Raw genomic sequence first — 13,682 nt, 5'->3', positions numbered from 1 at the left:
AAACAGAGAATTATCACCTGACACTGCAGCTTCTCTCAGCTCTATGAAGCTTTAAAGGTCCCATATTGTGCTCATTATCAGATTCATACTTGTATTTTGTGTTTCTACTAGAGCATGTTTACATGCTGTAATGCTAAAAAAAACGTTATTTTCCTCATACTGTTGGACTGAATATACCTGTATTTACCCTCTGTCTGAAACACTCCGTTTTAGCGCATTTTGACGGAATTGCAACAAAATTGCGTTGCTAGGCAACAGTTTGGGTCCATGTGTACTTCTTGTCAGCTGATGACATTCACATACACTGCAACAGGAATAAACTGGGACACATTTAGAATGTTTACATTTAAAATTGTATATTTGTGACATCACGAATGGGCAGAAAATCCTGACAGCTAGTTTCAAATGCAGAGTTTCTGAATACGGGCGGTGTGTATTTCCCTGTGGATTGAGTGTTTCGATACTTTCACAGTATTTATATAGGAGTTAAGCCTGCTTTATAATAAAAACACATGAAAATCTCACTTTTTTATAATATGGGACCTTTAAGCCTCTTTTAGCTCATATTTACATACATTTGCATAAAGCAGCATATTTGCCCACTCCCATGTTGATAAGAGTATTAAATACTTGACAAATCTCCCTTTATGGTACATTTTGATAAACAGATAAAAGATGTGTGATTAATTTGTGATTAATTGCGATTAACTATTTTATTTGCCCTAAAATCAACAGAACAAACAGCATAGCTGCATCAGAAAACAAGCAACAAAAGGAAAACTCTTTACAGCAGATGTGCTGCAGCATTAACAGTCCTCATCATGTGAAACAAAGTCATACCTACAGCATGCTGACGCTTTGACAAAATCAACTTTTTCTTTTCTCGTCTGTCCACGTCAGTTGTTCTCAGAGGGGCCGGACCGTGAGGGTGAGGTCGCCCCCCCGCTGGGGGATGATGTAGCGCTCCTCCCTGAGCAGGCGCAGCAGCAGGTCCTGCATGTCCCGGGGCCATTGGTAGATCCTGGTGCTCAGGAGCCAGGTGGGGACATGTCTCTGTGACACAGACAGACAGACAGACAGACAGACAGACAGACAGCACCACGGGTCAGTGCTACAGCTAAAGGGGTAGGTCCTAAAGTAAGATATGAGCAGCTTATTCATTTTAACCAAGATACAACAATGATAACTGGCATCCAACAACTAGCCATAGCCTATAGCTACTATATGCCATCAATATGCCATGTTCTATTCAGGTGTCCCAGTAAGCCATGACAGTGTGACAGTGCATAGACCACACCAAGACCTTGTCACACGTCAAAATGTCGGCTGTGAAAAAAGGCCTATTTTAACCTGTAGCCTTGGTTAGATTTTAGATTTCATTTGTCTCCACATATAAAAAGGGTACAAGTAGAGATTACATAAACAATAACAAATCTGATGGAGAGGTGCAAAAAACCCTCTGTGGGGCTCGATCAGGGCACTCTCCAGTGCATACCTTAATCAATTTTAAAAACGGACTAAATTATTAAAAAGGATGGTAAAGAGAGAGAGAAGAGAGAAATAAAAATAAAAAGATAAGATTACACACACTAGTAAACATCCATATACATTCCAAAGACAAAGTTAAATGGAATTAAGATTCACACTGTAACATCATCAGTAAAAACTCATTACTAGTAAGCAATTTACTGAGATAATCCATAAGGAAAACATTGGGGAGATAAAAACAAACCTTTAACGGCTTTCCTAAATTGTTCTGGTGCCAACCTTAAAACATGAGATGGCAGAGCGTTCCATATCACTGAACCTCGATACAGTATGTTCGACACATAGGAGGTCTTAGTTTTGAGTGATTTCGAATCAAATAATTGTGGAATTATTGATTAAAGGAATACAGTTCATGGAAATATGAGGGAAGGGTCTTGTTCAAAGAGCTGGACACAAATAAAGCGATCTGAAGTTGGCTAACTTGATAAACACTGAGGATGCCGGACTGGAAAAACCAAGGTTTAGAAGAATGATTAATACTTGTTTCTGAAGAAGAAGAATAGGGATGAGTTTAGTGGGATGAGTACTCGCCCAGACTGAGTTACAGTAATACCAGTTACTGTACTGGTTAGTGGTGGCTGATTGGAAATCATTTCACCCCAAATCACAAAAACATGTTTTCTCAGTTATCTCATGTGGTCTTCATTCACTGAAGGGTGCTGAGTGAAGACTGTGGGATGTGGTTGAAAGCTCTGGGAGCTGACTCTTTAGTGTCCAGAATCTTGTTTTTTTCCTCTTTCTTTTTGTGATTTGGGTGAAGCGACCCTTCAGTGTGTTTGCTGTGTATTGCTGGTTCTTACCTTGGTTGCATTAGGAAACAACACAGGTATCAGTCTGAAGTTGCGGCAGCCTTGTTGGATGAACTCATTTTGGATCTGTACCAACAGGAACACATGAGAATCATTGCTTATACTGTAGGAGGTCCTCCATAAACTTACACAAGCACGGCCGGCACCGAGACTTTTTCGCTCCCAGTGCTGAGGGCGAGCTTGACCAATATGTTTTATAAGGAAGTTTTCGTTTTTTTTCCAATAAAGGCACATATGGCACACATCACATTTGATATAAATCCAGTTTACAACCAAAAGTACCAAAAGTACAAACACATGTTTTGCACTTAGTTTGCACTTAGTTTGCTTTGCATTTAGTTTGCAATTCTGCAAAACACTTCTTGCAAAACACTACACACCGTTTCTTACATTAGACACACACATTCAAGAATGAAATCTCTTGCAATCATAAAGAAAACACTTCTATTTAAAATGCAAAACATACCCGAAATTGGAAAACTTTGCAAACATTGGGTATGTTTCAAATCGCATAATTGTTTTGGTGTGTTCAAGCTGATTAGATCAGATGTCAGAAGTTCACAGACATGTTTTTTTTTTCCTCTTCATTTTTTTAAGGGTGCTCGAAACACAAAAACCAAATAAAAAATGATCATGGTCACTTCAGGGACAAACATCATCCCCTTGCCTTCATGATACAATGACAATCATATACACCACACCACCAAGATTTTCAGCTTTCCATCGGCGCATTTCTCTTTTTATTAACTGTACAATTGACAGATATATCGCTGGACAAAGTTCAAGATTGTTGTCACAGGTCGCATGACAACCATTTAGTTTGGGCAGGCACTTCAGGTTCATACGACAATGTCTTATTTTTTACAACGGCATTCAAATGTGAGCAAGGGAGTTGAAATTTGTCTGTTCTCTAACCTGTGACCACAAGCCTTGATTCTCTTGTCTCTATTGGCTTGTGGGAGGAGGGCATGTAAAGTCATCAGCTTGCCACCAGAGGGTGATATTTCACACAGTTGTTGACAGCTGTGTGAGTTCTCACCTGGTTGTGGATGTACTTGGTGTGCAGGCCGTGGTCGTCGTCTCCGTCTCCCTCCACGTCCTCCTTGTACTTGGGGCTGATGACCACGATGATGAGCACCGACTTCTGTAACATGACATTGATCTCATTGTCAGTTTCTGCAGAAGACTACATTACAAACGGGATTCATTCTCTGCTCAGACTCAATAGTCGTACTTACATTATTCAAGAAGCTGTCCATCCATTTGGTGATGCCCATTCTTCGGAGTGGATTATCAAAGATGTCAATCTGTCAGGAGACAGGCAGGAGTGTGAGTGTTTGTATGGAGAGTCACTGAGAATCAAAGGTGATGGAGACTCGACACGACTTACTGCTGGCTTGAACCCCTGATCGGTCAGAAATTTGGTGAAAGGAAGGATTTCTCTGGCTGTGTCCAGTGAATATGTGATGAAAACGCTCCCTGTCAACAAAAGGTTGGTGAAACATCCTCATCTGTATCTATTACATTCTTTAGGATCAGGAAAAGAACGTTGCGTGCACACCCTTACCGAAAATAAGTTTATTCAAGTGTGCTATTATTAGTATAAAACTTAAAATAAGAGAGCATACTTTCAGTTTACTTTTTATGTACTTATCAGAGATATACTTAACAAAAGTATACTTAAATAAATTTGGCTCATACTGACAAGTATACCGAAAAGTCTAAGTATATTTGGCTTATACTGATAAGTATACAGGAATGTCTAAGTAAACTTGGCTTTTACTGATAATTATACAAAAAAGTCTAAGTATACTTGGCTTGTACTGACAAGTATACAGAAATGTCTAAGTATAAGCCAAGTATACTTAGACATTTCTGTAGACATTTCAAGTCTACAGAAAAGTCTAAGTACACTTGGCTCATAATTGCAAGTATACAGAAAAGTCTAAGTATACTTGGCTTATACTGACAAGTATACGGAAAAGTCTAAGTATACTTGGCTTATACTGACAAGTACACAGAAAAGTCTAACTATAGTTTGGCTTATACTGACAAGTATACAAAAAAGTCTGAGTATACTTGGCTTGTACTGACAAGTATACATAAAAGTATACTTGGCTTATAGGCCTACTTGTACTTCATCTTTTGATCGAGATATACAGTACTTAAGAAAAGTATAATTAAGTATTCTTGCCTTACCGGCCTACAGAAAGGTACAGTATACTTGGCTTGTAGCTTTGCATACTTTCATGCAGACACATGGATGTGACTTACTATACTCCTCAGATAAGCTGATGGTCCTCCTGATCTCCCTTGTGGCTGGCCCTGGACCAGCCTGGAATGAGCGATCCACGCTGACCTCATGCATCACATCTCTAGGAGGGGCCACACAGTGAGGCACAGATCCATGGGGAGCATCTTTAAGTTGCAGCCTATTATGGGGGGGATTCCTGTGAAGGGGAAAATAATCAGAAACAAGCTGAGAATTCATGCATGCCATCTGCGAAGAATTATATGAATCAGTGTTGAAAATATAAGATCACAATGACACACGGGACAGGAATCGTTCTCATACCACGACTGTTGGTGGCGTTGAGGCTCCTCGCATGGATCCGCTGGGTAATCACGCTTATAAGGATAATAGTTATTATGGTGACGGGGCAGATTTGCTGGAGGGCAGCACGCACACTGTCTGAGACGACTCCCCTGCATTATATTGGGGCCTGCTGAGAGATATGGAGGAGTAGAAAAAAAACCCCAGCAGTAATGAGGTCATGCAGACTCAACAGAAACACAATGAGCAGCAGCCAGATGATACCTAACAGGGTTGGGGAGGCAACTTTTAAACTAAATCCATCACAGATGTAGTGATGACTGGATCTGTGCACGGCAGCATCATTTGTCCTACTTTTGGAACACAGTGATCTGAATAGCAGATTTAGGTTCCTGAAGGCCATTATTATTCAATAATAATCAGTATCTGTAAAACATATAATTATATCATAAAATGACTAATTCTAACCTACTACTAATGACGCTGGCTATTATATAAAGGGGTCATCCGTATGTTACTAGCGTCCTCATTGTGAGAGAGTAGTAAGCTCCATCTTCACAGTTCAAATTGCAAAAGAACGAAGGGAAATGGACGTTTCAAATGCAGTTTGAATGGTAAAAATCCATTCAGTTTCCGTGGAGGTATCCATGTTAAAGTCAAGAAAACTGTCTGTCCACAAATTTCAGATTGTAGATTTCAAGACGCTTAACATCAGTAGGTTGTAAGCTGTAGGTGGGTGAATTCTACATGTTGACCCAAGGGAAAAAAACATTGTTGAGAACATAAAACCATTTGAAAGTTCTCCTTAACGTGTCATATTAAAAGGGCCTTTTACTATTTTAAAACTCGTCTGGTCTCCCCTTTTTGTTGCAACCTTTGAGCTGGGTTGTAACAAATGGGGGCTCGTCCGGGATGCAGCGTGGAGAAACCAAACACTGGCTCTAGAGAAAAACTTTCACGTTTTTATGTTACCTGAAGGCCACCGTAGTTCTACGACACACTTGCGAAACTGCGGTAACGTGAGCATGAGTGCATAAGTGCCAAGGGACACTCAAAGTCTCCATTGAAACCCACACAAATGAAATTATTTTAGGGGTGAAGAGCTCATTAAAACAGTGTGACCCACCTATTCAACAACAAGCAAAACTTGATATAGATTAGTAAATAATACAGCAGATTCTGATTGCAGCCACGTAGATCATTGGTTTACGTAGAACAGGAACGCCCGGTAGCTACTGACTTCTTTTTATTTGGCTCAGTAACTTTATTGTCCTGTTCCTGTCAGTCAAATCAGTGGCTATGCATTCGGGTATAAGTATGATTTAACTCACATTTTGTCAAATTCTTAACTGATTTCACCAGTATTTGCGACTTTGATGAAAAAAGTGGGACAAACTATAGCTAACTTATTGCTTAGTGTCACATTAACAGTTATTTGTACCAATTCGATCTTAAAGCTAGCTAGCTCTTTTTTTTTGCTAAATAGAATGATTTTAAAGGAAGGAGCTGCCTCGGATACTGGAGACAAATCTCGGGTACGGCTGAACTTTTTGCCGAAGGCGAGGTGGCCAAATAGAAATTCACAATATGTGAATGCTCGAACTCCCACCATGAACATCCACCTGTCCTCATATAGCCTACACAAGATAACCATTGACTGAGTCATCTTGGTTTACTGTTGCCTGCTGTCATTTTTGTGTGTCTTTACCATAGACTGTATATAATAATGTGAAATAATAATATGTATATAATCTTTATATACAGTCTATGGTCTTTACCATGAAGGTAACAACAGCCAGAACCAGCTGTGCATTGAGAAAGTAGAGAAGAAGAAAAAGTGGGTGTTCCACCCTAATGACAATGCAACACTGACACTGACCGGGCATACGTGCTGCAGGGTATTGCGATGGGCCATAGTGGGTACAGCTTTCAGACTTGAGTGAGAGGGGGGGTTCCAAGTGTTCTGCCTCCTCCACAGAGTGTTCCTGGGGCCAGTCCGAAGGGCCCGCGAAGCCTCTACTGTGGTTATCCATGAGGTCCTGTTCATACAGCGGCACCTGCTCTCTGAAACCATGAGGCCAAACATCTGCAGGGTGGAGGGGTTTCATGAGTCCCGAGGGCATAGCGGGCATGAAACGAGGTTCGGGGGTAGGATGACAGGCCGCTCTGGGTTCACGCTGGTGCTGGGTGCTCTCGGGGAGGCTCCACTGGTCCACATTGTTCGCCGCCCCCCCAGCTGGCTCGTAGCTGTGCTCCTGTGGCGTTCTGCTGGTCTCCGTATGTCCACTGCACTGTTTGCAAGAGGGAGGCCAGGCCAAGTCCAGACTGGAGGACGTCATGCTCTCATCTACCTCGACGGGAACACTCCGATGAGGGCACGGTCCTGACAACAAGAGCAACAACAGGAAAACAGGATTGAACAGTGCACTTCGCTCAGACATTTTTGAAAAGGTTAGACAGATGTGTGACTGCTGAGAGTCTGATACCTTTAAAAGAGTCCATTTTGTCTCGGAGAAAAGGTGTCTGTTGCCTCTGGTGAAGTGAAAATGAAAACAACGTTACAGGAATGTAATAGAGCACAACAACTTAAAGAGACACAGACAGTACCTTACACAGACACACCTTACAAGTGTAGTTTCAACTGAGAGATTCAAAGTCCACTTTTAAAGTCTCTACCAAGAAGTACCAACTACCGCATAGAACAGTATTAGAATGAACACGGTCAAGTATAAACTGTCAGGAGGAGCATTTTACAATAGGTGTGTAACACTACATGTGCCTTTAGAGGCAACACGGTCGCTGCAAACTAGTACAAAGGTCAAAATCACGGATCTAAAGGTATGCCAGGTATGCCTTCTTAAATGATTAATAAAAACTATCTCAAAAGTTTCCAGTGTTTTTCCCGTATGAATTTACATAAAGCAGAACTCCACCGTACTCCCACACCTACCTCTTTTCTCAGATCTGCTAATTCCTCAGCCACAGCACAAACCTGTTCTGAGGCAAACAGGAAATATTCCCACTATGTAAAGCAGGGAAGCCTCGTGACCCATTTATGCAAATAAGGCAGGAGACTGCAACGGCCTGGTTGTTTCTTCAGTAAAGCAGGTATTCTGTGTCCTGTCAGGGTTAATCGGAATGTTGAAAGGTGGCAAGTCTCATTTTCATCCAACAGTTTGAAAAGACGACATGTTAAGTCCTCAAGCAACACCATTAAAATCAGTCCAAAAAGTACACAACTGACTTGACATGTACATAAATAGCAGCACTGCTCATATTGTATTCAAATTTTATTTGGAACAAATCATTATACTATTGAATGTTCTGCAGCAGTTTTGGATGAGCAATCATTTTCAAGGATCTGGATGACTCAGAACCAACAATTACATACCAGAGAATAACTTGTCATGGTCACTTGATCACATCCATTGTTACAGTAGTTTATCCACATTCATTAGTTTATTCTAGCAGTTCTGTGAGGTTGTAGTTAGCGTTCTATGCTAACATTATAATGCTAACTTATGGTGCCTCCAAATTAAACTTGTGAGCTCATGTTTACAACATGGGAAGTTGTGTACACTCGGCGTTCAAGTGGTTAAGTCGTGAGAACGCCGCTGCTAAGCAACGGCAATATTAACGTTACTGTCGGCGTCTAGAAGCCACAGAGGCTAACAATTTTGCAAGCTAGCAAGTGGGTAACATAATGCAGGAAATGCAAAGGCTTAATGATGGAAGAGAAAGATGAGGCCGTTAGGAATATCAACATCTTCCTCAGACATATTATAAAAATATGAAGAAAAACAATATACAACTAAAATTACATTATAGTGTGGGCGTTGCGCTCATGGGACAATGCCGTGGGTATGGACGCCGTTATCAGGTAGCCTAACCACCATATGAGCGCAGTGAGTGGCGACAATAAGCTAGTCAGTGGGGCACACACAGGGACTCACATGCACTAAAAGGCACGCGCAGCCGGACCGGCTATGTAAACAAAGCACAGACAGAGACTTCATGCTCTGCTCAGGACAACATGAGGTCTAATCCACTTTACCATTATATAGTAAATAGTTGTTTGCTGCTATATTAATGCTCTGGATATTGAATTTAGTACCTTTAAGTGCTGTATATTGTCTGGGAACCATGAATAAACCAGGACTAAAAGCAGCAGGATTGAGGTGTACAGCGTGCGTGGTGGAAAAGTGAGCAGCAACAGACCAGCAGGGATTTTTCCATAGCTCAGGTTTTCACTTGTGACTATAGACAAGTTACAAAAATCACACAACTCTCACCAGTGGGTAGCAGGCAGATGGACAACAAAACTGGGTAACATGTGTATCAGATTCCAGGTTTGAGGTGACACTCAACCTGATTCCCCCTCTCTCTCACACACACACCACTGCTGTTCCCACCTGGCCTGTGGTCCATACCAACAATGAAAGGCACATACCCACTCCCACCATCAATTTAATTTAATGTACAATATATCCTTAATATTTACATATACAACATACAAATGAATATTACATAATACAGATTAAATAATATGCATGATAAATGGAATAAATACCGAATGAAAGCCGACTTAACAAATAAACTCCTCTACCTCACTCCCCTCTCTCTTCCCTGGCACTTGGTTCAGCCCAACAGGCTTATTGAAATCAGCTGTGGCTGAAGTTTCAGGTGTGCTCCCTTAACTCTAGGTCCACTTACTTGCGTGTTCACTGCCTATGTGGGGATGGCTTGGTTGCCATCACGTGACCTCCGTTGAGGACTATATAATGTGGTTGAAAGCCCTGAAAAAAGATAGTAAGCGGGCCTTTAGTTAAGGTTACTTTGTCAAACTACAATTTCGAAGGTCAAGAATGAACGTTTATGCTCAAAGGATAACTATTTTGAAAGTCTGATCTCTGTCCATTCTTCCAGGTCCTTTATACTCTGTCAGTTTTAGATTGGTCAGCACCACAGTCACGGGGTCACTGGGCGGCGAGGCCTTATGATCTACCACTGAGAAAACCTTCATGGTGGTGTGGGTGAGGATGGAGCCCAGCTCACGTGCCTTCGCCTTACAAGTAGCAACCTGAACCAGCTCCTGCCGGAAGCGTCTGCTGACCATGCAGTAGAGCAGGAAGTTGGTGGTGGAGTTGAGGTTCTGCAGCATGTTGGACAGGTCTCCGGCCACATTGATCGGGATGCGGTAGTCGTTCCTGTTGAAGTTCTCGTTGTTGTACTGGGTCCTCAGGATGCAGTATGTGACAAAGCGGGGCAGGCTGAGGACGACGAAGGTCACGGAGACGGTGCCCAGCAGCAGGATGGTCCTCCTCAACATGCCCCTGGTGCTCCTCCCACGCATGACGCGACGCTCTTCTTTGGTGAAGAGGTTGCTGGCGCGGCACAGATGGTACCCGATGAGGTAGTTGAAGATGATGACCAACACGATGGGGATTCCCCCCGAGAGGAAGGTAGTTATCCACACCATAACCGTAGAGTAGGCCTTATTGCGGTAACGACACCTGGGCAGCGTCATATTCTCCCCGTTCACGGTAATATTGGCAGGTGTGACAATGTTGATCCAGCCCATTGGCACGGAGACAACGTGAGACAACAGGACGATAGCCACGCAGGTCAGTTTAGTGACGCGGGGCTGGGAGAAGTGCTGCTTGGCCGCCGTGCTGCTGAGAACGAGGTAGCGCTCGATGGTGAACACCACCACGATCCAGGAGGAGCTGTAGAGCGATCCGTACTGCAGGAATCCCAGGATGCCACACCAGGGATTGGAGTGCCAGAAGGGCTGCAGTAGCCAGAAGGTGAGGGTCAGGTCAAAAAGGATCACCCACACCAGGTAGAAGGTGTCCACGATGGCCAGACAGCTCAGGTAAATGATGGCCGTGTCGGACATCCCACATTTACGGAAGCAGATCATGTAGAACGTGAAGAGGTTGGCTGGAAGACGAGAAAACACAAAAGCTCAGATGGATACATTTGCCTGTCTGGTCGTACTTTAAGGTATTACCAATGATTTTATAAATTCATTCATTGACAGCAACAAAAGAAGATGAAACACAACATCTGACATAGTATCACCTCATAAAGTTGTTATAGCAGATTATCTTATCAGCAAACAATTACTTATTTTAAAAGTCTTATTGCTAACATTTTTATGTAGACGAATATCAAAAAAAATATAAATTATATCTACAGAGCCTTTAGAAAGGTGTCGAATAAAAATATGGCTTTTCCTGAAAAAAATTAGGATTGCGAATTAATCATTTAAAAAATGTTGGCGGGTCCAAATTCGGAATCTCTGGGTCGTCAGTTAGGGTGAAAAAACCCCCGGATAAATGGCTGAGATTTGACGGTAAGTGTCTGGCAATGACTTGTTGTGAAGTCAATGGAACGGGGAGGGGAGAATGCGACATCTAGTGGCTGAATGTTATCAGTGTTATCAATAGCACCTTTAACATCCAGCACAAGGCAACATTAGCATTCATTCGTGATGGGGACTTCGCCTCTCTATTGCTGATTACTGCCTGTAAGGACAAAGTGAGCTGAAAGTGATTGATTAACAATAATAATGTCATTATTAGTGACCTATGAACTCATAAAGTGATAAAACCGACGCAAGCACGTACAGCTAAAGACCAAACAGGATGACAAGATACAAACCTGGAATCCCCATGACGCAGAGGAGAGGGTAGTAGATCTTCTGAACGGTGATGAAGACGGTGCCGAAGACAGTGACGCCGGCTCCCTCCATGGTTCATTCACCCAGGCCAGGCGATGGATCACAAGCTAATACCTGCAATAAAGCCATTAGAGAGATAGAGGAGGAGTACAGGAGACATATAATGGTGAGGAGGCTACGTTGCAGATTAGAGCTTTTACTCTTTAGAGCGTTAAAGCTTTTATTATATTTAACTACTTGGAGATATTTAGGTGAAATTGGCATGATTTAAAAACTAGACTAAAACTGAAGTTTTATGAACTGTTGCACTTTAAAATGTGAAATCAGGGAGAAAATTAAATATATTATACCATTACATATTAGAAACATGAATTAATTAAGCTTATTTCATTTACTTTAGGTTGTAAATATTTGTATTTAGCCTATTTCTTTGCATCACTTTCAGGATTTTTTTTGTTAAACTATGTTTGAACTTGTTACAGTAACAAAAAGAACTTGATTCAGCTCCAAAATTAAACTGAACCTTTCAGCTGGATGAAAGTTGATCTGTCTGCTTTGGGTGAGTCTCACCTGGGAGTCACTGGCCAGAAGGAAACAGCGGAGGTTGCCGGAAAATGATTTTTTTTCAATCTCCAACTGCGTGGAAAATATCTGCCATGTAATATGATAACAGTACAGTGATCCACTCTTATCCTGATCCCTATAGCTCTCTGTCTCTCTGTCCTCTCATAGAACATTATCAATAATCTGGACTAATACGGGTCAATTATCTCCATCTGAGTGAAATCAGCAGTGGTCAGTATTACAATGGATAAAATCAGACATACCTGGTGTCTATAGATCCTCCGTGCTGTGTTCTATGAAGGTGTCTTCCTCCACAGAGGTGCATACCAGCTGGTTATGTCTCCACAAGGACAAGACTGTCGATGATATGATGAGGGACGGATGAGACAGCTCCAGCAGCTGCTCCTATAAAGCTTCAGGAGGAGGGAGTCCCATCACCACCACCACCTGACCTACAGCTGGTCTGAAGGCTCAGTTCTTCCTATGTAAGATACTCAAGGATGGAAATAAACTGATCCCACAAAATGAAACTAAATTATGAATTAACGCAATTCTTTCTGAGCTATATTTCTCTGAATTGAAGTTATAGTAAAAATCATTACTAAATCTGTGTCCCAAAGTTCATGCACTCATCAGTTTGAATAGTGCTTCTAGCAGGCTAGACGTCACCTTATTGATCTTAAAATCAATTGTTTCCTAAGGACGCATGTTTGCGTGTCTGTTTCCACTGGACATCGGCAACTGAAGACAAAGTTACAGGAATGAAAGAAAGATTTCTAGAGGAATAAAAAACACTGAACGGTTTGTGTTACAAAAGGACAAATAAATGATCCATAAGCTAAAATTCTCAATTGACAAATCCAGATTTTCCAGTTGTTGGGACGGGTGGTCGTACTTCGACTGAATCTCTGCCCATGCAAGGAAACATTGATGCTACAGCAGAGTGTGGATGACTACTTATCTACTATACTGACAGGTCAAAGAAGGCAACTGTCCCTGACCCCCAAGGACCACAAAAGTCCCAGGTTCACTGCATGTCAGTTGGTATTGGTATTTTTTTATTTATTTATCTAAATTGCCAGTTCATCAGGGAATTTAAGGTGGATGTGGCATTATTAATGTAGCTAATTTTGTACTCCTGGTGTCAAAATATAGGGACTAAAAATTTACTTTGAGACCATAAAGTACATACACTACTAACTGTTTGTACTTCCGAAAAGTAAGGCACTGTAATTCTTACACAACCAACATATTTATGAGCCAGGACGTACAGGGCTCTCAGGAAGTCAGGTGACGTAGTATAGAGAGCGACAAAAATTCAGCGTAAGGAGGAAGTCTGGGTGAAAGGATGGGTCAAACAAACACAGGACTTTCACCCAGGAGACTGTTTGTGTCCCGTGTGAAACCAAGCAAACGCTGCATTGTTTTACCTTACTTTTGTTACGTAACTTATGTCAGTGTTCTTAACTAATGCCATGCATGTAAGTTATGTAAAAAACATACTTATTTTACGTAACAAACA

The 13,682-nt window shown here is 41.7% G+C and overlaps 2 protein-coding genes across 4 annotated transcripts; both read right to left on the bottom strand.

Annotated features, from left to right (window-relative positions):
• Positions 1-640: 640 nt before the first annotated feature.
• On the bottom strand, positions 641-10,239 carry traf3ip2a (TRAF3 interacting protein 2a). Of its 3 annotated transcripts, none has more exons than XM_037751590.1 (11): positions 9,026-10,239; positions 7,862-8,031; positions 7,398-7,443; positions 6,791-7,294; positions 4,933-5,083; positions 4,632-4,807; positions 3,748-3,836; positions 3,596-3,664; positions 3,397-3,501; positions 2,349-2,423; positions 641-1,053 (listed from the first exon to the last, which is right to left on the bottom strand). In XM_037751590.1, the coding sequence occupies exons 3-11, from the start codon at positions 7,411-7,413 to the stop codon at positions 907-909; spliced, it is 1,332 nt and encodes a 443-aa protein (XP_037607518.1). In that variant the 5' UTR covers positions 7,414-7,443; positions 7,862-8,031; positions 9,026-10,239; the 3' UTR covers positions 641-906. The 3 variants fall into 3 exon arrangements, with proteins under 3 accessions (XP_037607518.1, XP_037607519.1, XP_037607520.1); XM_037751591.1 differs by having other exon boundaries at positions 9,204-10,239; XM_037751592.1 differs by having other exon boundaries at positions 4,933-5,080; positions 9,026-10,236.
• Positions 9,791-12,666, bottom strand: LOC119477439 (probable G-protein coupled receptor 139). The gene is made up of 2 exons (XM_037751528.1): positions 11,578-12,666; positions 9,791-10,854 (listed from the first exon to the last, which is right to left on the bottom strand). The coding sequence occupies exons 1-2, from the start codon at positions 11,666-11,668 to the stop codon at positions 9,791-9,793; spliced, it is 1,155 nt and encodes a 384-aa protein (XP_037607456.1). The 5' UTR covers positions 11,669-12,666.
• Positions 12,667-13,682: the final 1,016 nt, after the last annotated feature.

Source organism: Sebastes umbrosus, chromosome 18 (genome assembly GCF_015220745.1).
Source record: "Sebastes umbrosus isolate fSebUmb1 chromosome 18, fSebUmb1.pri, whole genome shotgun sequence".
NCBI classification, from domain to species: Eukaryota; Metazoa; Chordata; class Actinopteri; order Perciformes; family Sebastidae; genus Sebastes; species Sebastes umbrosus.
This window is presented reverse-complemented; position numbering and strand designations above follow the sequence as displayed.

Bases quoted from the DNA above. Each gene is read 5' to 3' on its own strand.
- traf3ip2a (XM_037751590.1), bottom strand. The intron at 3,665-3,747 runs GTAAGTCGTGTC...GTCTCCTGACAG, and splicing joins ATCAGGGGTTCAAGCCAGCA to ATTGACATCTTTGATAATCC. The intron at 1,054-2,348 runs GTAAGAACCAGC...TCTGTGTCACAG, and splicing joins TGTTTCCTAATGCAACCAAG to AGACATGTCCCCACCTGGCT.
- LOC119477439 (XM_037751528.1), bottom strand. From the start codon at position 11,668: ATGGAGGGAGCCGGCGTCACTGTCTTCGGCACCGTCTTCATCACCGTT. The intron at 10,855-11,577 runs GTTTGTATCTTG...CTCGTCTTCCAG, and splicing joins CTGCGTCATGGGGATTCCAG to CCAACCTCTTCACGTTCTAC.